General features: G+C 43.7%; 1 protein-coding gene across 3 annotated transcripts; it reads right to left on the bottom strand.

The window, feature by feature from the left end:
• Positions 1–5389: 5389 nt before the first annotated feature.
• Positions 5390–18783, bottom strand: NFIL3 (nuclear factor, interleukin 3 regulated). Of its 3 annotated transcripts, XM_070795170.1 has the most exons (3): positions 18568–18783; positions 12306–12432; positions 5390–7257 (listed from the first exon to the last, which is right to left on the bottom strand). In XM_070795170.1, exon 3 carries the CDS (start codon positions 7080–7082, stop codon positions 5694–5696), a length of 1389 nt encoding a protein of 462 aa, XP_070651271.1. In that variant the 5' UTR covers positions 7083–7257; positions 12306–12432; positions 18568–18783; the 3' UTR covers positions 5390–5693. The 3 variants fall into 3 exon arrangements, with proteins under 3 accessions (XP_070651271.1, XP_019822178.1, XP_019822180.1); XM_019966619.2 differs by lacking the exon at positions 12306–12432; XM_019966621.2 differs by lacking the exons at positions 12306–12432; positions 18568–18783 and adding an exon at positions 16929–18334.
• Positions 18784–24302: the final 5519 nt, after the last annotated feature.

Genomic DNA, 24302 nt, shown 5'->3' with positions numbered 1-24302 from the left:
TATTAGATTAACTTTATTATTATTTTTTTTATTAACTGGGTCTTTTGTTGTTGTTGTCGTTTAGTCGCTCAATCATGTCCAACTCTCTACGACTCCACAGACTATAGCCTGCCAGGCTCCTTCATCCTTGGGATTTCCTGGGCAAGAATGCTGGAGTGGGTTGGCGTTTCCTTCTTCAGGGGATCTTCCTGACTCAGGAATCAAACCCGTGGCTCCTGCATCTCTTCCATTGCAGGCAGATTCTCTACCTCTGAGCCACAAGAGAAGCCCCAGAATAACTTATAGGAAAACTTGTTACATTGAAATATCTGCTCACTTCAAGGACAGTTCATTCTGAGGCTTCTGCTAGTCTCCCTTTTGTTAAATCACCATGTATTGTTACTGAATGATCTTCCTCTCCTTTCCTATCTTCAGAATTGTGTTCATGTGCACTTTCAAGTGGGTCTTATTCTTGACTTGCAGAACCTTGGACTTTATTCAAGCACTTTCCCCAAAGTAACCTTTTCCTCCTCACGTGGCAAGGCTGACAAAATGGAAAAAGGAAAAATGAAAATATGAAAAATGGCAGTGGTATCTGCCTGGGTTGCTTCGCTTAGTTTACTTTATGAAATACTTCTATTTGTTGCCAGTAACACTATCAATACTCAACAACAGCAATCACGCCGTGGCAATCTCCATCATGACTCAATGGAGACAGTGGCATGCCCTCCTGACTTTTAAGTAAAGTTCTTTGTCACCGTCTAATGCTACCTGCTCTCCTTTGCCAAGACTGCTCCCACTTACCTCCATTAGATCTTGAATTATTTTTTTCCCTTATATTCATTAGAATCAGGAAAAGCTAGCTCTGCAGAAAATGCTGCCAAAGTCTTTAAACCAGTCATATTTTACTTCACCCTCCCATAAGACATCCTAGTTTACATTTCTAATTCAACTGCAACTCTAATTTCAACTGCAACTCAACTGCAACTCTGACTGCAATTCTAAATTCTCTTTATTTCTCTATCTTCACTGGAAACTTGAGTATTCCTTATTTAAATTTTCCTGGTGTGAGTAGTTTGCGGACACCATAGTGTCACTCCAGTGGTTGTACTACTTCCTAAACAAGCCCCAGCACCTGCCCCACGAAGTGCATGAACGCACATGCACACACACACACGGGTGCTGCTAGTGATTCTCCCTTTTGAGAAATAATTTTTAGTTTTCAAAAGTAAGCTCAATAGCTACCATAAAAAAAAAATCTAACATGGTTTTTTAGACCTACCCAGATGTTAGTGGTTTTTATTTGGGACTATTCGCTCCTTGAAGATGAAAATGAGTCATTACACAACAATGATTTCACTCAAAAGGAGATGCTTACATAGCACTTCCACTAATTTGCAAAGAAAGGGTACTTACAACTTGGACACCTCCTTAGATTCCCCCCTTCTTTGCTGCAGATTAGAGAGACTCTAGTCTCATCTCCCTGGATTATTTTAAGGGAAAACTAAAGTGTCAGATGATACTTGCCTGGCCTGCCTTGTCCTGGTCCTGTGGGGCCTGGGTTCTGGCTGCTGTGAGAAATTTTGGCAAGTTAACCTCTGAGAGTCCAGGTATTTTCCTTTATAAAGCGGGCACAATACTAATGAGATACTGCTGAACACAGGAGGGGTGTGCTGTAGGCAGGCTACAGGGGACGCATATCTGGGTTCTACACATTGGCCCCGTGACACTGCCTGTCTTGACTCTCCCCACCCACCCACCACACTCCTTGCTCACCTCATCCTGGGCAGGTGGAGGGGAAATCCAGTCGTTTCTGCTGCAGCCTCCCCCTTAGTTCCACTGCTGACCATGCAGGCTTCCCTCTCTCTGCTCATGGCCAGTGACTGATATGGGGCTTCTGTGTTTTCCTGGCTGCCACTTCCTGCCTGATAGACATCTTTCTGGGAGTTCCTAAGAATTTTGGTGCTCTGGGGCTTCCCTCTCTTACTTTTTGAGTATAGTTAGAGACTTATTGGGCTTCCCAGGTGGCACCAGTGGTAAAAAACCCGCCTGCCAATGCAGAAGACATGAGATCCCTGGGTTGGGATCCCCTGGATTGGGAAGATCGCCCTGGAGTAGGAAATAGCAACCCACTCTAGTATTCTTGCTCGGAGAATCCCATGGACAGAGGAGCCTGGCAGGCTACAGTCTATAGGGTCACAAAGAGGTAGACACGACTGAAGCGACTTAGCACACATAGATTCATTTGCCTTTAAACACATTTTACATCACTGTTTTGAACCTTGTGAGTGGGACAGAGAAGCGGTAGCATTTCCTCAGCTGACACTGTAGAGCAGAAGTATCACAGTGTTATCTGACTTAATCTCTCTTTGGTTCCTAGTGAGTCTGGAATTGTTATGTCAGCCTTTATTTTTTTTAAGCTTTTTATTTTGTTTTGCGGTATAGCCAATTAGGGGTTCCCTGGTAGCTGAGCTGGTAAAGAATCCGCCTGCAATGCAGGAGACTCCGGTTCGATTCCTGGGTCAGGAAGATACCTAGGGAAGATATAGGCTACCCACTCCAGTATTCTTGGGCTTCCCTGGTGGCTTGGATGATAAAGAACTTCCCCCTGTAATATGGGAGACCTGGGTTCAGTCCCTGGGTTGGGAAGATCACCTGAAGGAGGGCATGACAACCCACTTCCGTAATCTTGCCTAGAGAATCCCATGGACAGCGGTGCCTGGCTTGCTACAGTCCATGGGGTTGCAAAGAGTTGACACAACTGAGTGACTAAGCATAGCACATAGCTGATTAACGGTGTGATAATTTCAGGTGAAAAGTGAAGGGACTCATCCACACGTATACATACATCCATTCTCCCCCAAACTCCCCTCCCATCTATGTTAACATTGAGCAGAATTCCATGTGCTATACAGTAGGTCCTTGTTGTCCTCCTTTATGCTTAAGAAGTACCATTTTAAATATCCTAGCCATGTCCTCAGTCGCTCAGTCATGTCCAACTCTTTGGGACTCCATGGACTGCAGCATGCCAGTCTTGCCTGTCCATCACCAAACTCATGTCCACAGAATCTTAGATGCTTGAAATTATAAGACAAAATGACTAGGGAGGGGGGCATCCAGATGCAATATAGTTACCACAGTAGCTAATGTTAGCAGTTCACAGGGGAGGTAACATAGCCTCAGGTGGGCAGGGTGCTTTGCTCCTTATCTGACAGTCACATTTCAATTCTTCTGAAAACAACTCAAGATTGACCTTTTTTGCTATTATCCACTTGGACACTTACAGTAAGTACCACACAGTCTGTGGTTCATCCCTTTTGGGGGCAATTTATCAACAGTTTTCTTAATATTTTCTATTTCATGGCTGCAGAATCTCCCTGGGAGTCTACTACTGAATCTCTTGGCAGGCATGCTCCCAGGACAGCAGGACCTCGGTCTCTTTTTTTGGACACTGTTGACACAGCCCAGCACTGCACTGGGCATACTGAAGGGAACTAGGGCTTTTTTTCTTCCATATGGAGTTATTGTTTTCTCCCCAGTTGTGAACTTGGACAGCCTTTTGTTTTCCCACTTAACACAGGAACCTGACTTTACACCCTGTCCTATTTTGATTCATGTTGTTATAGTCATTCCATCCATTCTAGGCTGTGAAATACTTTTGGATGTCGACTACCATCCAGTATCTTAACCCTCCTCTGCCCTGTAACATTTGCAGATGATATAGGTGTGCCTCTGGGCCTCATCCAGTCACTAAAAACTGCTGAAAAGACAAGTCCAAGGGCTGAGACTGGCAACAAATTCCCTAAGCATCAGATTTCAGAGGAAACTGGTCACCATGTCCAAAAGGACAAAGTGGATGGCCTGTGTGTGTGTCCCAGCATTCCCTTTAACTCAAAGGATCTCTTTTTAAAATATAAAAGTGTAGGAAGTTTAAAATACTAAAAATCAGGCAGTCAAAAAGGCAGGGGCCCTCTAAACTGGGATGTTATAATTGGGAGATATGGGTAACAGAGTGAGGGCTAAGTCATCCTGCACATGTATTATGAAGCCTCAAGACCCCCACCCTATGCCCCCGGCACACACACACATACTTCTCATCGCTAGGATGAGAAAGAAGGCAGTGTGGGAGCAGTTCTGCAGAGGCTTTGGTGAGAACAGCTCTGGAGAAAGCTGTTCTTAACCAACATCCGCTCACCCCTCCAGCCCACCCAGAAGCCAGTCCCACCTTGCAACAGAAGACACGCTTGCCTGTATTTAAGGACACTTACTTCCATGGGACGACTGAGGATCCTGGACCAAGCATCAGTCATGATCTTGCCACTGGTTTACTTAGAATGTGTATTTAAGGACACTTACTTCTATGGGACAACTGAGGATCCTGGACCAAGCATCAGTCATGATCTTGCCACTGGTTTACTTAGAATGTGTATTTAAGGACACTTACTTCCATGGGACGACTGAGGATCCTGGACCAACCATCAGTCATGATCTTGCCACTGGTTTACTTAGAATGACGCTTTCTTCTGGACTTCTATATTATAGTTTCCAAACTGGAGCTATTATTTATAGTCATCATTAACAAACTGTAAAAAGCCAAGTCATTACATATACTCAGGTTGAATATGATGAAATGTGATCATTGATGTGTTCTTTGAAATTCTGGAAACTAAGTAAAAACAGTATTTCACTAGCTTAATTTCCTAGACTGTTATACCCTAGAACTGTTAAGATTTACAATAACATAAAAATGACTTCATCCTTAGTCTTTAATCCACTCTTTAATAGAACCTCTAAATAACAAAGGGGGTCAATGACTCAACTATTCACTTCCATGTGTCATACTTAAAAGAGATGACTAAAGGCATGCTGATGCTAAACAACTTGGATTTTTCTACTTAAAAACAAAAAGGATATAGAAAACGAAACCTTAAAGAAAACTATATAACAGGGAGTAATTTAGTAAATTACTAGGCTCAGATGCAAGAAAATGCACTCCCCACCCCCTTTTCTCTATTCTCCTCCTATGGAAGGTTTTCAAACTTACCATACCCTGGACCAAACTAGGAAAAGAAAATTATGTGTTGAACTTATGTTTTAGTTTTCCCTCAGACAGTAAAGAATCCACCTGCAGTGTGGAAGACCTGGGTTTGATCCCTGGGTTGGGAAGATGCCCTGAAGGGAACGGCTACCCACTCCAATATTCTGGCCTGGAGAATTCCACTGACAGAGGAGCTTGGCAGGCTACAGTCCATGGGGTCACAAAGTCGGACATGACTGAGTGACTTTCATTTACTATAGATGGGAGAAAACTCCTGCAAATAAGTAAAATGCAGAGTATCTTAATACAGTATCTACTTTTGTAACTTAAATTGCTTTCTTTCCCATAAAACTAAGTGCAATAGAGCAAAAGTTCTGTGCTTGTCACCAATCCTTTATTGAAACTGGTAACTTACACACTTTATAATAGAACAACAAAAATAATGTTCAATATATACAGTCTTTGCGATGGACTATTTGACTATACACAAGGCAGAGTGATAACACAGTCTAATCTTCATAATAATTTGTGCACAAAAAGACACCCAACAGACAACATGTGAACGTTATACAGTGAAATGACATCACAGGTCCAGTGAAAATTCAGGCTAATACAAAACGTACTCATCTATTGCAAATGACATCTCTAAAGGCCCAGAGCTTGTTCAGTAGTAATTTTACCCAGAGTCTGAAGCAGAGATTTGGTGTGTGGCTATAAGTCTTTTAAGTGAGACCACCTCTGCAGACAAGTTTGCTATCCCCTGCTTCAGAAACAAATTCTCTGGGTCAGAGACTTTGTAACCACTGTCTTTCACTTCCACCACTCCAGTTTTGAAACTACTCTGAGTTTTGCCATTAAGTTCTTTTTGATGCCAGTGTTCAGATTTGAGAGACCAATCTTGAATGTTAGTCACTTGGACTGAAAAGGGAGTGAGAGAAGAATGTACCAGGTTGGGGGTGGTATGCTTCTCGAGTTCGAAATGTCTCTTAGACGTCATATCAACAGGCGAGGAAAGTTTTTGCGTGCCATCAAACTCATGATCGAAGGCTTCCACTTTTATCTGCATGGCTTTGGCTTTAATCCGAAGCTTGTGTGGCAAGGCAGAGGAATTCACTTCTGGAACTTTAACCACCGTGGCGTGGACACGCTGAAGTTCGACGGGAGAGTGGATCGGGCCCTTGGGAACCTGCTGCTCATCTTCTCCGTCGGATGACTTTCCTACTGCACCTTCATCAGTTTCTGATGTCCTCGGAGAGTTACTGGAGGATCGGTTGACCTGCAGCAAAGGGGGAGAGTGCGAGTATCCGGGAAAGGAATTCCCCATGTAGTTCTGATACACGGCCCCTCGGTAGGCACCTCGGTCATCTCTGGGTTCCCTGGCATAGCTCTCCAGTTCCATTGGCTCTTGCTTGATGACCTGGAACTTGCTTTCTGGGCTTCTGCAGCCATTCTGCACAGGGCCCTCCTGTGAATGTTCTAGCGAGGATACTTCTGAAACATCAGACAGAGAACTCTGAGGAGAGTGCTTGATGACAGAAATGCAACTGCTGGCCACCATGGAGGGCTCATGCTCATCCACAAAGGCGCTCACAGTGGATTTGGAAGTCTGGTAGTCTTGAAAGTACACAGCTGTAGAATTACTGAGTTTCTGAATCTCCTGGGCATAGGCTGTTGAGCTAATTAAACCAAACTTTAATTTTAGGGAAAGCAGTTCAGCTTTTAAAGTGGCGTTTTCTTCTCCCAGTGCAATGAGTTTGTTCTCCAAAACCAGGTCATTCAGTCGACGTTTCTCCCGGGACCTCTTGGCAGCTTCGTTATTTTTCCGCCTCTTTTCCCAATACATGGCATCCTTCTTCTCGTCGGGAATGAATTCCCGTTTCCTCCGACATGCTGAAGACTTGTTTTTCCCCACACTTCCTTCATTGAGAAGGAGTTCTTCCCCTGTCGTCAAGTCTTCGGAGACTTCGGTCAAGGCGGAATTAAGCACCATCATCTTGTCCACGTTGGTACCAGCATCAAGAGATGCCTGCTCCTTCTTGATGCTCTGCATTTTTCTCAGCTGCATCAGCTGCACCTTAACCTATATGAGCAGTGCAGGAGAAGAAGTTATTTCCTCAGTGTTCTCAAGTGCTTTAAAAACTGCAGTTTAAAATCCATCAATATTCTTCCTTTTGTTCTACCATCCAGAATAAATCTCTCCCACTCCTCTCACTGAACAAAGTAGGGGTCTTCTAGATGACCTGCAATACACAAAGAGAAATCGTTATCTATTTGGTAAATATTTATTGCCAGCTATGTACAAGAAACTAGACGAAGCATTGAGGGGAAATAGTTCTGTCCTTCAAAGAGTTTACAACTTTGAAAAGAAAGTAAGTACCCAAATACCTATACTGTAAAGTTGTAAAGGACAAGTCCCCACTGAGAACGGTCAGCAGGGGAGTATGTGGTCCAGGGGAGCGAGAGAAAAGAACAGATCTGCCCTGGGGAGAAACAGAAGGCGGCTGTGTTTCAGGAGAAAAAACAGTGGGGTGGGGCATGTGGGGATAGGACATTACAGGAAGGAAATGACAGATCGCCTCTGGTTAGTACATTTTTAAATAGTACTTGCATCTTGTGGGGCTTCTGAATACCTTTAGATAGCATTTATATGACTGCCAAGCAAACCAGTTCACCTCATAAAAGGAACTTTTCCAAGTAAACCCTTTTAATGTCAGTAGACAGATTCTGTAATTATATGGAAAACAGAAATGGAGCTAGATTTTTATTTCCACAAAAACAAAAATAAAAGTCACACAAACAACTGAGTTGTAGTTGTTTAATTCTTATGTGGTTTATGTCACAGTCATTCTGCCAAGTGACTCAGCACACCTGAAAAGGACTCTTCTCAATAAAGCTGTCTCTTTGACGCATTTGTGCTATGAGAAAATGCTTTTTTACCCCTGGTTCCCTCAAATTGATTTATCAAACATTCACTTAAGGTTGTAGCATCTACAATGCCTTTTTTGGTCCTGATAATTCTGTCCTAAAAGATTTCACTGATATAGTAGCTTCAGCCTAAAACAAATGGTTACTATTCAAAGAGATATTTTTTTTTTTAAGTACAGTGCCTTCTTGAAACTTAAAATTATTTTAAACTGAGAGCATGTAATTATGGAAAGAATTTCTTTCTATTTTACTAATTAGTTTCAAACAAAATATAAGAACTCGAAAACAGGACTATCAACTAGCTTCCTTTTCCACTGATGACAAATTTATAATCTGAATTTGGCCTGACAGGAGATAATAAATCCATATTAGGCTCCAATAACAATCTTTTCATGGTAGTTTAGGATCTGTGTTTCTGGACAGGGTTTCTCTGCCTAGTTTTCCAGTAGGTTATACTTTCATGAAGGCGATATGGTAAAACAACTGTTTATTCAGCACTATCTGTATATGGCACTCTCTCCTGCCCCATTAGAAAGAGTTAATGTTTCCATGTCCCTCTTTCTTTCTTGTGCATAGTTTTACATTGACTAATGAAGTTTGATTTTATCAGTTGGAAAAGCCTGCCAGCTTCTTGTGTCTTTTCCAGAAGGAATAGAAGGAATGATGTAATCATTTCAGGATCATCAAGGATAAGGTTTAATGCCACATTTTCGCCCATCAAACTGAGCCAATATGAACAGTGAGTTGCAATTCAGCAAAACTTAATGATTATGAATACTGAGCTTCTGTTTGTCTTTGATAATATACTTTAGTGGGAAATGAAGGCAACGAGTCTGCCACAGCAGGCCGTGATGGTGTGAGAAAGGGAGCTTCCTAGTTATCACTTAGTAAACTACACTACTTCTTATATTTGCACTTATTATTTCTTGGTCTGACATGAAAACTCCTTTTCCTTCTACTTACTGAAGGGATTATTTCCTTCTGTCAATAATTTGTATTTCTTAAATCTGTTAAGTCCTCCCCACTAAAATCAAATGAATGCTGAAGCAAGAGTAAAAATTCCAACTCCAGGAAGATAACTATATTGAACTTTTCCAAGATGCATTTCAAATCTCCACTGTATCCCCAGGTACTACTATTTATTTCCTTGTACACTATGATTCTGAGTATTTTTTTCACTTGACCATCTTTCTGTTCCATGCATTTTTAAATTTATCCTTTCCTTGGAAAAAAATTAAATTCTTTCTACATTTCACCTAACCTATGAATTGTTACAGTTATGCTTTTGAAATGCCCCACCATTCTGTCTGTATTACTCTTTCTAAACTTTTCATTCTTTCATCATTTCATATCTGTTTCATCATTTCAAACCTATGTTGAGTGAGTTAAGACTCTGATTTCAATCTCCTGTTCCAAAGAATCACGCTGAGTCTAGTGTGAGTGAGGGCAGGCAGGCAGCCCTTGCCACATGCATAGAGAAAATAATCCTACTTCTGTTTAACAAAAATATCTCACTTATTCTAAAATCTCTTAACCCACTTCTATGTGTCTAAGTACTGTATGTCCACTTCTTCATCTCTATAACTTTGTTTGGTATGTTCAAAACCTGCAGAAAAATCTCATTTCTTTTCAGTTAATCTTCCGATTTCAATTTCACTAGGTATACTAGAATCTGGATTCTTCCCTCATCTGCACATAGTAACTGCCTCTATGATTCCACCAGCAAATCATCACATACTACATAAGGGTATCTTCTGTAATATTATTTATCAAATAACTTTTCTGTGTTGAAAAGAATTTACTAGCAGTTCAAGATACTATAGAGAGAGGTGCTGATTTTGTACAACGTGTATCTTCCTACATGTTTGTTTTGTATGCCCAACTAGAATGCCGATTAGTTCAGGGAGCAAATTAATATATTTGTATCCTAGCAACAAACTGAACCTCTTAGGTGCTCGTCATTTGACTGAGACTTATTTGCCTTACCTAAGAGAGCTATGTAGCCAAAAACTTGCTGATACATTCTTTGAAATTTGATATTATTACATAAATTCTAAAAAAGATTGTTTTACTTATTAAGAGAGAACTTCTCTTATTCATTACTTGTCTTATGCAACAGATATGGAGCACCTACTGTATATCTGGCACTGAGCCAGACTTGGGGCCGATAAAGATGGAAGGAAGAATCAAACTCCCAAGAATCAGGGACCCCTTAGTCTTTGGTGAGAGGCAGGCTCATGAATACAGAAGAGCACTGTACTCATCCACGGGTGTGGTAGGAACGCTGCCAACATGGGGAGTCAGTGTACGTATCACGTTTCTAGCCACGCTGATTTTTTCTTGGTATGGTGACAATAAAAACAATCATTACAGGTGCCATTTACTCAATACGGACTATGCAACAGGCACCCTGAGCCTGGCCTGTCATTATTTCACTGCCTTCATGATAATAACCACTTTCAGATGAGAAAACTAAGGCTGGGAGAAGTTAAGCAACTTGCCCAGTGTCACACAGCTAGTTAAGTGGAAGAGCTAAGATTCTCAGTTCTGTTCTTCTCATTTCTGTGTAATATATACCCATTTACTTAGTGATTTTGGAGAAGGCAATGGCACCCCACTCCAGTACTCTCGCCTGGAAAATCCCATGGATGGAGGAGCCTGGTGGGCTACAGTCCCTGGGGTCACTAAAAGTTGGACACGACTGAGCGACTTCATTTTCACTTTTCACTTTCATGCACTGGAGAAGGAAATGGCAACCCACTCCAGTATTCTTGCCTGGAGAATCCCAGGGACGGGGGAGCCTGGTGGGCTGCCGTCTATGGGGTCGCACAGAGTTGGACACGACTGAAGCGACTTAGCAGCAGCAGCAGCAGCAACTAAGTGATTTGGGGGCAGCAAAGCACTATTAGATGTGGCCAGAACTTCTTTGAGACAACAAAGGTACCATCTGGAACTTTTCTCCATCTTCCTCAGAGTTGTTTTATATCTGTGATTATTTAATGAATTGAGAAAGCATTCTAAATTTTCATCTGTCTCTAAAATTTTAATCTCCTGGCAATCCTATATGCTAAAATAAATAGAAGAAAAGAAAAGTTACAGCTGTTGGCACTGTCATCTGCGATTTTTTTTTTCACAAACCCAAAATATATCAATTTTCAACATGGGAATAGGGTACAGTTAAAACACAGAAGACTGAGGGACTTTCCCAAGATCATGCAGCACTAGAGGGCAGAGATGTTGAGGGGAGAGAATCTATCTGTGCCTTTCAACAATACATTTAAAGAGCATGCAAAGGTGGATTGCAGTGCTTTCTAAAAACATCAGTATTTATGTTCAACTAATACCTTTATTTCAGATTCCAGTGTTTTCCCTTATGATTAATTTAACAGTCATTTCACCTCTGCCTCAAGTTTTCAGATCACCACTAACGCTGTGTTAAATCAGTCACCGCTAGTTTCCTTTCTGGTGAGTAATTGACACTAAATGCCAATTCTATGATGCTGGTGTGTTCAGCACGATCGGTTTCATTACACCCATTAGATAATATGGCTGCTTCTTAAAAACACAAATAAAAAGAGAAATTTAAGAGCAGGAGTCATCACATTCCAATGACATATTTTCCCACACCTAACACGGACGTGCCATTGCTAATTAATGCTTTTTCATAGTACATCACGAGATTTCTACAGGCAGGAGTTGTTTCGTAAGCCCAGATTTAAAATTCTACTTAAGTCAGATGACCTAAATGTTTTTAATTAAGATTAAATTTGGTTTAGAAAATTCTCTAAACAAATAAAGCTTTACAGCACAAATTCTAGTCCTAATTTCTTTTTGAGGAGGGACCTTATGACTTATGTTTACAGTAACAGACCTATATCTTCCCTGGCCTCCAACACATCTCTCAGGGAAATACTAGTGGACAATTTAAACTTGTTACAAAACAAGAAAAGAAACATTTTGTTTCAAGCATCTAAAAGCTGACTAATAGCTTAGACATTAAAACCTACTATGAAAAAATTTTATTATCTCTTGAGAGAGACTGCAAATTGCTTCTATTCTAATCTCTGATTTTAACATTCTGTCAATACAAGATGAAGTACTATTTGATATGCCCAATGATTTGGAAATATTTTGACAAAATTACCTCATTTTTCCTCTACTCTCTGAATGTGCTGTTTACACTCTTGGAGATATAGTATAGATACCATTAAAGGAAAAAAATCTTTTATGTTAAACTACATCTCTCCACTAGGAAGACAACTGCTTATTTTTGAGATAAGTGCCATTTTAGTGAAAAAAGATAAAAGTTAATGAATCAATTCACAGTTCTTTAAACTAGTAATACTAGCAAATATTAACCTACATTTTCTTCCTGTGGGTAAAATCCATGATGTGATTGTTTCAATAAAATGCTTTATTTTCTTTTCCTGGATGAGAATAAAATCTGGGGGTGGGACACCCTGAAGTTGCACGAGGATCTTCTAATCAGGCTAGAAAATAAAATGTTTTTTTCAATTAAGAAAACTATGTTAAACCTCATAAATGCCTCCCATTAATAATATAATTCTGTCTCTAGTAACATAGACTTCAACCCTGAAGTCAGAGAGAAATGTATACTTGATCAAGATATGAATACACACATAAACAGATTCTCACACGCTCTGCCAAAATCTATCCTAGCATAGCAACAAACTGACCAACATTTTCTATTCGGATACTTCTGTAAATGAATGTGTCAAAACCAGAGAAAGTTTATGATAAATGAAAATACTTCAAATTCCTTGCTCTCTCATCCTCAACAAAGGGCTACTTGAAAATTAGATTTAAACTTAATAAATACAATGACAACATTGCATTTTACTATAGCACTGATATAATTTACGGGATTGAAATATGAAATAGTATAGTATAAGCTAACTTTTTATTTTTATTTTTTTTAATAAAAAGAGTCCACTATTTGTAAGCGAGCTCTCAATGGAAATATTCTGAAGACTGCTGGGGGTAAATGCATAGATGCTAACACAACCAAACAACTTCAAGGCTTGAGCGAGGGGAACTGGAAGGGTGGGGGTGATGAAATACTAATGCATTAACAACAACAAAAACATCTGCAGTCACTTCAAAATGGGGACCATTTGTTTTCTTGAAACTTTCAAAAAGATAACTTCTCATTAACTAGCAACTAATCTGAAATCCTAAGGGACACCAATAATCATGAAGTAACCCAGTTATAGGAAATTTCTGCAACAGGTAAGTAATGCCAGAATACATGCAACATGTGGCAATGATGGGGAAAACAGGGTGCGCGCAGGGCTGGGTGAGAAAAGGGTATGAAAGGGCAAGGTTGTGAATGTTCCTAATTACACTGAGGAATCATTCCAGTTTTCCTCAGCTTGACTTTTTAATTTCTTGTTCAGTTTCTTTCCCAGTGAGCAGACGATTACAAATGCCATTTACTATGTGCCTCATGAGTAGAACAGATTATTTTAAATGTTTATTTTTAGTGTTTATTTGAAGGCTACTTAATTCCAGTTTTAGATCCCTAGAAAGTTAATTAATAAAAGACACCATGTTCTGAGAACTAAAAGGCTTATAAACATCATTCTGCTTCCAATGAAAATGAATGCTCAAAGCACAGATTATTACAAAAGGTATCTAGTAAATCTCTACTAAACGTTCTTATCATAAAAACAAGCTAGCATACTCTAATTAAAACCATATGAGAAACAGTGTTTTTTTAACTACAAGAAAGTTATTTGTAATGAAATTTGAGAGATAATTGGGGGTGGTGGTAATATAACTTCATTTTGAAACTGAAAAGCTCTTATGTAATGTCTGTGATCAAAGGTCAATGTCTTTCGACATTCTCACACAAGTCCAATCTGGATAAAAATCAACTCAAATGTAATTTAGAAAAATAACAGGATATCAAACAATGTGTTAACCCTGTGAAATACAGGCATACCTTACAAAAACAAGAAATGAATATTAAAGGAAACTTCAATTACATTGTTTCTGTCATATTTTGAATTGAATCCCAAGTGTGCTCTCATTCCTTAATACAAATTAAAAATAAACAACTCTGAACAGCATCAATGCCATCTGGATTACAATGGAAATAATGAAGTATGTGTGATTTTACTCGGGTAAAAATAAAGCCTCGGCAATATGACTGCACCTTTTCCATTCTATGCTGCAATCACATTCACGTCTCGGAACTGACTCTATGGACCAAAGCAAGGTCAACTAGAAATATCCACTCAGCTGGTGAGTCAAGCACATTGCTCAACATGGGAAAGGGCCCAAACAAAGGGTTTTAATTTTCAGGTTGTTGCATCATAGTGATGTTATAATTGCACTTAGCAAAGATAAGTCTTTAACACAGAAAAGGAAATTGTTTCAAAAACTCCAGTGAGCTTGCATTCATACTCAGGGAAGAGACAGAGACAGAGCCCCCCTCCCCCACAAACCCATTTTTCAGGTTCCTGGCCTGGACTGCTAATCAATTTCTCCTAAGGTCCACTTTCTTAAGTCTAAAATGGGGATGATAATAGAAGAGTCAACACAATGCCTGGCACAGGCAGGGTCCATTTTAGTAAGTACTAGCTCATCATCTCTTCTGAAGAATAAGCAGCATCAAGGCAACAATTATGATTAGTTCCAGGCCTAATTTTTGCCTCTTGTAATTCTTAGCGAAGCATTGTTCTATGTTACAAGGATAAACCAAATGAAATTTAATTCTACATTAATAGGTCAACCACTGACAGTTTCATGGGGCATATCCTAGGGTTTTAACCATAAAGGATGCACACACTGCCTCCCAGGATAGCTCATCTGTGAGGTCGAACCAGCCTGTGATCTCTGACTGGAATTTTAGACCCAGAGATTATCCAGGCCCAGGAAAACCATCAAAACAAGTCAAGGGAACTGGAAAAAGACAGCTGTTTGGCCCTTTTTACACAATTAACGCTACCATCAACTCACCTCTCTCTGTTCCTTTAAACAGTTCCCCCGAACATTAACCCAATGACTTGGGAAGTATGAGGTTCTGCAATCCTGTCAAGAATTTCCTTCAAACTAAAATTACCATTGAATGAAATAGCAAATAGTTTTGAGAAAAAAATTAATCATTACTAGAACAACAACAACAACAAAAGCACAGTATTTCAAGAAGAATCTTTAACTATAGGCTTAGTTCAAACTTCAACCCTTACTGCACAGAGACTTAGGCAGTGAAAAATAAAGATGAATATTAAAATACACACACATACACACGCACATATACCTGCTTCCTGGTCACTTAAGTCACTTAGACAGGAAGCATTTACTGAGCTCCCCACAACTCTCCAGCTAAATAAACAGGATTTATTCCCTCAGTTTACCTCGGAGGCCTATCAGAGCAGTCCCCAAGACTAGGGCCTGGGACCCAGCTTTTCTGAGCCCAGAGCCTGTATTCCTAGGTAGCACTTCACTGTTTCCTAGCTACTGACCTGCCTGAAACTCAAAAGAAACCATTAGGGACGGGGGAGGGGGGTGGATAGGATTTGATCCCATAGAAGCCAACTTTTTAAACAATACACTTTTCGCTGATGGCTTTTAGAGAACTGTGACGCTGCCCTGAATTTACTGCGATTTATTGCATGAGCACAGTCTCAGAAGACTTATTGCCAGGATGAAAGTACCGTAGTCTTACTCAGCAGGACAGCGGTATCCCATCCACACAAGTGTTGTGATTTTTTAAAATATTTAACTCGGGGGGATTCGAGTTCTCTCTAGTCTAGCCACATAACTAGTGTTCAAAATATATATCTACCAACACACAAAAAATATATATATATATACACTTGACTCGTCAAGTTGGGGTCCTCCTTGTCATCATCATCAATACTGAAGCAACCCCCACCCCCCACCTCCAATTTTTGTGGTCTGTTGACATTTGGTGGTTTTCTTAGGTCTTTTTCATTTTACAAGAATCGGAAGGACACACAATGACGCCTTCTCGAACAAAGGTGTCGGCGGTGCTCAGGAGCTCAGCGCGCAAAAAAAGCAAGGGGCAGGCCCCTGGAGCAGCCCGGGCCGCGGCGCTGAAGCGCTCAGGGGGCCGGGCAGCCCTCTCCGCGCGGAGCGGCCTCGCCCTGGGTCCCTCCAGCTCGCTCGGCTCCGATCCCCCAGCTCCAGCTGCCCTCTTCTCTGTCCCTCCTCCCTTCCCCTTTCCCTCTTTCCGCCCAAGCGAACCTAGGGAGCACCGCACTCCCCGGCAGCGGACGGTCCCTCGGCGGCCCCCGCCCGCCCCCCGCGCCACGCCCCCCCGGGCCCGCCCCCGCCGGGTGGGCGGCGCAGAGGGGCCTCGGTGCAGCCTAGACCCCCGCGCCAGAACAAAGGAATGTGGGGAGGGGGCGAGAAGGAGGAGCGCAGGCCGCCTTGCAGCCCCGGTCCAAGCGCCGCCCAAGGGCGCTCCCTGCCGTTGACCGAGGTCCGCGCCCGCCACCCCCACACCCTCCCACACACCCCCAGACCCGAAGGGGCCGCAGTTGGGAGGAACGCGCTGGGAGGAAGGGAGCACCCCTAAGGTCGCGATCGGAAGGTGGCGCTACACGGCCCCTTCAGGCCCAGGGCTCCCAACCCGAGCTCCTGAGTAGGTCGGGGGTCTGACACTGGGGCCCTGGAGCAATATTAGCTTCTAGGAAAGCGACTTCAATTACTTGGGGCAATAAATTTGTTCCAGAGGTGAATCTCTGTAATCTTTGTCCCCTTCTCTGCCCTCTCCCCGCCCCTGAAAAACCCTCCACAACCCTGCTCTTTAATTATTTTACTATTACATTAGGGGGAAACAATCTGACATACACACACCATCATACACATATATTCACACACACACTACATAAGAGTCCAGGAATAAATTTAAAATCTGAGTATATTACATAGTCATATAATTCTCACATGAATAAAACTGGGACATCCATTAAAAAAAATACAGTCTACTAACCTATATCTGTTTCCCATAAATCATATCTGGTCTGGACGAAAAAAAAAATGTGAAATAATACTGTGGCCTCATTCGCTGTTATTTACAAAAGCCAAGACCAAAAGATGACACTCGGTCATCCCCTGCTGTTCTCAGGGAACAGCACTTTCCTAAAGTGTCCTTTAAAAAGATAAATGGGAGTCAGCATCCAGCAAATCACCGGGCTCTGCGAAATGCCTTCCTAAAAATACAATCTTATCAAAGGTCTCTCGGAAGGCGTGGAGTTAAAACTACAGCAAATGGCCTTGAACTTGTATTTGCACACAGCCCTGGAGAAAACACCAGAAATAGCGCTGTGAGGCCACAATTGTTAAAATGCGATAGTTAGGGCTAAATTTAGAAGAACGCACATTTCATTTAGGGCAAAAGACGCACATTCGGCAACATGAGCAAACTCAATGCTTACCCAGTTGTCTACTTGCTTGTTTAAAATATCCTTTTAAAAAACTGTTACAGTGACATTTTAAAGGCTGAGATTGTCCTACTTTCTTTGTAGCAAGATTATAAAATCACGTAATTAGCTCCCTCTTCCTATGCTCACTGCCAGCAAATTCGTCAGTTACATAATGCAACATTTCCAGGAAACTATTATGTGCTGTCTTGTCGTGTCTGAAAAAGCAATGACAATAAGGTGAAAAAAAAGGGCTGATCGAACGGAATGCATTAAAATTAGGAAGGTGGGAGGTGAACGTCACAATGGTTTGTCCCAGATTTAAAAAGAATAGTTCAGAACACCAAAGGGACGAGCTCGGGTAGTATCCAAGATCAGAATACAACCCGAGGAATTCTTCCTTTTATGTTTTGTAGGAGTGTTTAAAAAAAAAAAAGACACATCCTTTTCGTTTGGGACGTAGTATACACGCAAATAATGATCCAATACCCAACGCTGCACTACAATTACCAAATCATTGCCCACGTACGCGCACATTCGCACATTAACCCTTAATCCTTGCCAGTATTTCACCGTGGGCAGATTATGCAATGTATGCAAGGACAAATCCCACAACCTCCCCGAGCGCTGGTAAAACACGCTGACGACAAACAGGGTGGAAAACGTCTGTGCAGACTCAGCCCCGGACACAAACAAACGCAGCGCAGGCATTCTCTGAATGCCGTCACCGTTCACGCTACCGACGCTCTTTCTCAACGAGAAAATCAAGACTATTCCCCACTACTCAGCCCCCCTTCTCTCCTCCGCTGCCAGTCCCACTGAAGGGACCAGAAAGGAGAGAGCGCAGCCCTTCCCCAAGAGACGGCTCAGCCTCCCCGGCGCTCTCCTCTACCAAAACATCAATTTTCCTGAAATCAGGAGACATTATGCAACAGCAGCGGGGGGAGCGCAAGCCAGCCCGGACTACGTGCCGGAGCGAGGGCGCTGCAATCAAAGCAGCCACCTTAAGGTGGCGAGTCCCCTCCTGACAAGGCAGCAAAAGTTTATGTAATGAATGCCCCGCGCACACTCGCAGCCGCGGGCCAGCCCCGCGCACAGCCGGGCCCCACGCACAGCCCGCCCCGCGCCCAGCGCCCGCCGGCCGCGCGCCTCAGGAGCCCGCGGGGAGCCGGGCGCCGGGCCCCGGCCAGCGGTGGGCGGAGCGCTTACCGTGATCCTGCTCTCCGGCTGGCGAGTCGGGGCGGCGGGAAGAAAGAACGGGGGCCGGGAGCCGAGCCGACGGCGTTCGGGGACCGGGGTTCGGCCGGGCCTCCGGGGCGGCAGGCGGAGGTGAGGGCGCGGCGCGGGAGGCAGGCGGCGCGCCTGGTCCGCGGGCGCCGTGGCCGCGCCGGGAGATGTGTGTTAGTAGGTCAGTTCCGAGCGCGGCGCTACGTCGCCGCCCGCCAGCCCCGCCGTGACGGGCGGCCCCAGCCCCAATCGCCGCGCCCGCACCCGCCCCCAGCCCGCCGCCAATGGCCGCAGACGGCGGGGGCGGGCTCTCCGAGGCCCCGCCCCACTCCGCCCCCGCCCACTCCTCCTCCCGGCAGCGCCAGCAGCACCCGGCCCGCGTCCCTTCCCGGCCGCGGTCACCACCGTCGCCTGAGTGCCGGGAGGACCAGCGCTCCGCGCCCCGCGCCCCGCTCCAGGGTTGCGCAACGGCCGGCGAGGTCGCCTCGGTTGGGGCGAGCCTGGGGAGGGGCCGGAGACCTCCGCCTCGCCGTCCGGCTCCCCTCAACGCTGTCTTCACCCTCTCGGTCACCGAGGTGCCTTCCTGAGCCCAGCGACCCTTGCTCGCTCGCCGAGGCGCGTTTTGTTTCCCCGAACGCCGGCCGAGCTACCTGTTGCTGACCGAGTACCGGGGCTGAGGGCCGCAGGCCTCTTTGGCCGGGGCGTGGCAGGGACCTCCGCCGCCTCCTCCGCGCACACTCCTGGAGGACCCCTCCTCCTGGAGATGGGCGAGAGGGAAGGCTGGGGGCGCTGGCGAGCGGCCAGGACTCCAGACGGGCCGCCGAGGGGAGAGGGCCAGGCAGCGGATCAGAGCCCAGGGGTGCTGCGTAGGCAGCGGTTACAATGCTCCGCGCGCGTCTCCACTGAGAGCGCGACGGCCGGGAGCGAGGGGTTGGCTAGGTGGGGAAGCGCAACGCACGAGTAAATGTCGTTCACTACACAATTAGGACGAAGATGACGGCTGCGAAGTTTTTGCATAATATGACGGGGAAACCAAGCTGGCGGAGGTCCATCTGCCACTCCCCCAATCCCCCTGGCCACGCCGAGAGTGGCTGCCCGGGATGCAGTTTCCCGGGCCCCGTGCGCCCAGCTGATACGCCCGCTGGCGTTTGCTGCTGGGGCTTGAGACGGCTGCTCACGGTCTCCTTGATCTTGAAGCTAGGAGCAAGTCTGTCTTTCTGCCTCTAAGTGGATGTGGTTGGCTTTTCCCAAAAATTCTCTGGCTACGTAAGAGACATAAAGTGATAGGAGAAAGGACACCTCACGACGAGTTAAGTCATGGAGCCAAAGACTGAAAAGGCACGTGACATACACCGGGCTCGTTTACACATAGAGCAGCAGTGCCAGCCTTTGCGAAGGGAGCCATATTCCTGACAGTGATGCACAGACTTGCCCAAACAGAGAATGTGGCAGGTGCAGAAGGGTCTCCTGATCTGCCTGGACTATGTGGGAGTTGGGCTAAATGCCTTTCACGAGTGCCCACTTCTTTTTCCTATGATAAAAACTCACTTTTTAGAAAAAGAAAAATCTGAACTAAACACCCAAGAGTAGAGTGAACACCCCCTTTCCTCCAGTTACCATCACCGACCTCCATCGTCAATAGAAATTCTGCTTGCTGCTTGTCTGTTTTCTGTCTTCCCCATTCTCATATTACAGAATTATAAGTACCCAAAGACTGATACTTAAACATGCTTATTACATAGCAGTTAGGTTTTCGGAAGGCTTCACATTTCAAACTATTCTCCAAGGGCAATATTGTGGTTCAGAACACACGCATGTTCACAATTCATCTGGTAAAGTGTAGACTTACCAACAGGGCCCTGTCAACGCAGACATGCAGTAGGGGTTTTAGCATCTTCCCCAAATTCACCTTTCCAGAGGCTCACCAATTCGAGAAGCACATCTGTGTGTGGCTTTTGAGTCAGCTACCTATATTAGACATCTATTTCAAAGAGTTGACTCCTGTGGTGAAAATGAATCCTGATTTTAGTTTATATTTTCTGCTCCTTTCACTTTTACTAATACATTTCTTTTTTTCCAAATCCTCACAATGCCCACTGTAGCTTTGAAAATCTCTCTTAGATGAAATTAAAACCATATGCATGTCAGTTACCTTTTCAGGGTTAAAAATGCCTCTAGTCCCTAGAAGTCCAGAGACACTAAGAGCATATCACCTCAATCCCAACCTACAAACATGTTGTCCACATTGTTCTGTTATTTAAATAGTTTCGCAGAATTCCAAAGCTGTCCTAGAATGGGTAGTGTAGTGTTAGTTGCTTAGTTATGTCTGACTCTTTGCATCTGCATGGGCTGTAACCCACCAGGCTCCTCTGTCCATGGAATTCTCCAGGCAAGAATACTGGAGTGGGAAGCCTTTCCCTTCTGCATGGAATATTCCCCACCCAGGAATCGAACCCAGGTCTCCTTCTTTTCAGGTGGATTCTTTCCCATCTGAGCCACCAGGGATGCCCAGGATGGGTAGTAAGTAGCCTCATAGAAAAACAACTTAGAAATTCAAGAAAGGTAGGGGAAATGCATGGAGTCATCCCAATTGGTGATAGAGGAGGAATTCTCTGAACCTGGAAACTGGTTCTTTATGCTGAATTTTGAAAACTTTTGCTCCTCTAATTACTTGAGTATATTTGAGACTGTGCTTGCATCATTTTTAATTGCCATCTTACCTGGAAATCATATGAAGCGTAAAAGATATCTGTGATACTAGCTTAGAAAATAACTCTTTAGCTCCTCCTGGTGATTAAGAAACCACTAAAGAATACAATGAAGGATCTGTCCCCATGACTCAAGAGGTGATGTGTCCAATGTTATACCCTAGAACATTCACAGACTAGGCAAGCACTTGCAGATTAACAGGAGTAAATGGAGCATACAAACTGAAACATTGGAAACAAATTACTCAGGTTGGGGAAGCTTCCAGAAAGTCAGCATGAGCCAGAGTGTAGAACAGGCTTGCTACCAGGTCCTTGAGAAGAGGAGGAAGAGGGGTCTGGTTGAAGTAGTGAAGTCAAAACTTCCTTACCCTCAGTTCCTCTTAGTGCTGGGAGGAATGAGGGAAGAGAAGGTCAGGACTGTGATGAGAACTTCTGGCAGAAGACAATGAACCATATTCAGCCTCATCTGATTATACTACCAACACGCTTTCTGACTGAGCAAATATAACAGCAGAGGGGAATGACTCTTGAGAGGGGAATGACTAAGAATATAACCTTTTCTTCTTGAGATGGGAAGCACCCTACAATAGCATATGTTTTGAGGGAGAACATACCTAACAAGACATATGTATTGACAAGTTTTTACCTGGGGCCCCTTCACACAGGGGTAGCTGCAAACTGGGCTATCTAATGAGAATTCAGGTTTCCTGTGTGTGGACCATGGCAGAGAAAAAGAAAATGCCCCATCTAAGGGAGATGGGGGCTGGAGGGTCTCCCCTCTGATGGAGGAGTTCTGAAGAGATGCCCCAGGGAAAAGAAGCTGTGGAAGCTGAAAGACAGGCAGCCTACCCAGCGATCCAGATTGGACAGCTCCACCTTTTGGCTTCTGGCTTTCTTTGCAGAAAACTTTCCATAACTAAAAATTCTCTGGGGACCTCAGGGCCCCACAGCCAGCATTTTGTGTCCAGGACCCTTGTCCTTCCACTGCACTGTGGTTTTTTTTGAGGCTCTTGTGTCCTTTTATTAAACTTTATGGACAGAAGGTGAAACAATTTCTAGGAATCCATAGGTTATAGTTTTGTTTTGCTTTTGCATTGAGGCTTTAAAATGTGAGATAGTGTGGAAGCAACGGTCAAGGCTGGTCACCCACAGGAGGCCTGCTCACACCCATCAGTATGCAATTTATGCTGGTGTTTTGACCTAATGAGTCATTGAATATTCAGGCAGAAACTTCTTGGAATGGCATTTCTTTATTTCCCTCGTGTACTTTGTTTTATTTCTACACTTCATGTTATTTCCAGTCCTTAGCTTTGCTCTGATCCTTCCCTTTCCATTCATCCACTGTTGTTGACCTTTATGCTTTCTGCTTTTTTTTCTTTTTCATTTTTTCTCTTGATTTATTTGATTCATCCTTATTTTTTCCCTTGACCTTTACTCAATCGTCAAATCCTCATTACTCCTTTGGATTCTTTCCTCTACCAACTTTCCACCCTCTCTTTTCTGTTGCCCCCTACCTGGCCCAGCCACAACCCAGATATTGTGAGTGTTCAAAATTTCCACTCTGTCTTCCAGCCTCAGTCCCCCTGCTTCTGCCACGTGGTTCCATTAGTGTACTTGGCCTTATTCTTCAAAAACTACTTTTTGTGGGAAATTGAGTAATAGAAGATGGTCAAATAACACTCACCATGGAAGTACAGTCTTTAAAGTATTGTAAGTTGAAATGTGTCCTATTAAATGGTGCTTGCTCAAGCTAAGAAAGAAATTAGATCTCTACAGTGACTATATGATTTCCCCAGACAAAAGCAGCTGATGGTCTGAATACATTTCAAAGCATTTATTTCCAAAAAGACCCAGGAAAAGATCAGAAAGAGGTGATTTTGCAAACGAAGAGAGAATGTTGCAAGTATACCATTACAGAAATTGAAACATGTCCTCAAATTCAGCCGCCACAGATGGCACGCATTTCAATTAGCACTTTTGTTCACTCACATTCAATGGTCTATGTGAGTAAAGGTGTCAAAATAAAGGAAACTAACAAAAAAGTAGAAGAGAGACAAGCGAATGTACTAAAAATGGTCAAGACTCGGGAAGCAGCTAATTGTGTTCATTGCAAAACCTCCAGTGATGGAGCAAGCATGTGGCAGCAGTTAGCTGGTGACTGGGACACAGTTAGCTGGGTTACGAGAGTGTGAAATATAAAATTGTGAAATGTGTTCTAACAAAAGTCATTTTACTAAGAATAAGAGATGACACGTCCACTTTGCAATGCAGCTCCAGCCACTGAGGCAAACCTTATCTAAACATTTCTGCAAAGTCACACACAGGGTAGTTCGCTGGAAAGAGCCAAGGCTGCAACTCAGGAGGTTGGGGTTCTAATGCATTCCTTACCCCAGACTCACTAAGGGAATCATTCTATCTTTCTGAACCTGCTTTCTTCATAAAAGGCCCGAGGGAGTTGGGCAGATTCTCTGTAGCATGCCTTCTGGCATTGCAATGGGGGTGATTCTTCAAGAGAAGCCACAGGCATGTAGTGCAGCAAGGAAACCTTACAAATTTGGCATTTTCAGAGAAGCTGCCCCAGGTTAATGCTGGCTCACCCACAACCTTTACTCTTCCTAATTGTAGCATGCACCAGAGGAAATTGCACTGTGAAATGCATACAATGACGGATACAGAGACAAAAATTGTCCTCTGCAGGTGTGGTTTGTTTCAACAAGAGATTAAAATGAATGTTATCAGTTTGGTAAATACACTAGAAGCCCGGAAATTGGGTGCTTGACCACATTTCTGGTCTTCTGAGAAACTTCCAGTTTAATAGACTCTGAGCAACTCAGCAGAAGTGCGTGAGACGTTAGTTCAGCTCCTGCTGTGTGATGATCTCCGTAAGCAGTACACACACATTTGCGGAGGGTTTTGCTGGGTTGGTGTCCTATTGGGATGACAGGAAAGCAGACACTGAGCCAGTCATCCAGACCAACAGACAGTAGAGCCCAATAGTGAGAAGCAGAC

Source organism: Bos indicus, chromosome 8 (assembly GCF_029378745.1).
Source record: "Bos indicus isolate NIAB-ARS_2022 breed Sahiwal x Tharparkar chromosome 8, NIAB-ARS_B.indTharparkar_mat_pri_1.0, whole genome shotgun sequence".
Lineage (NCBI taxonomy): Eukaryota > Metazoa > Chordata > Mammalia > Artiodactyla > Bovidae > Bos > Bos indicus.
This window is presented reverse-complemented; position numbering and strand designations above follow the sequence as displayed.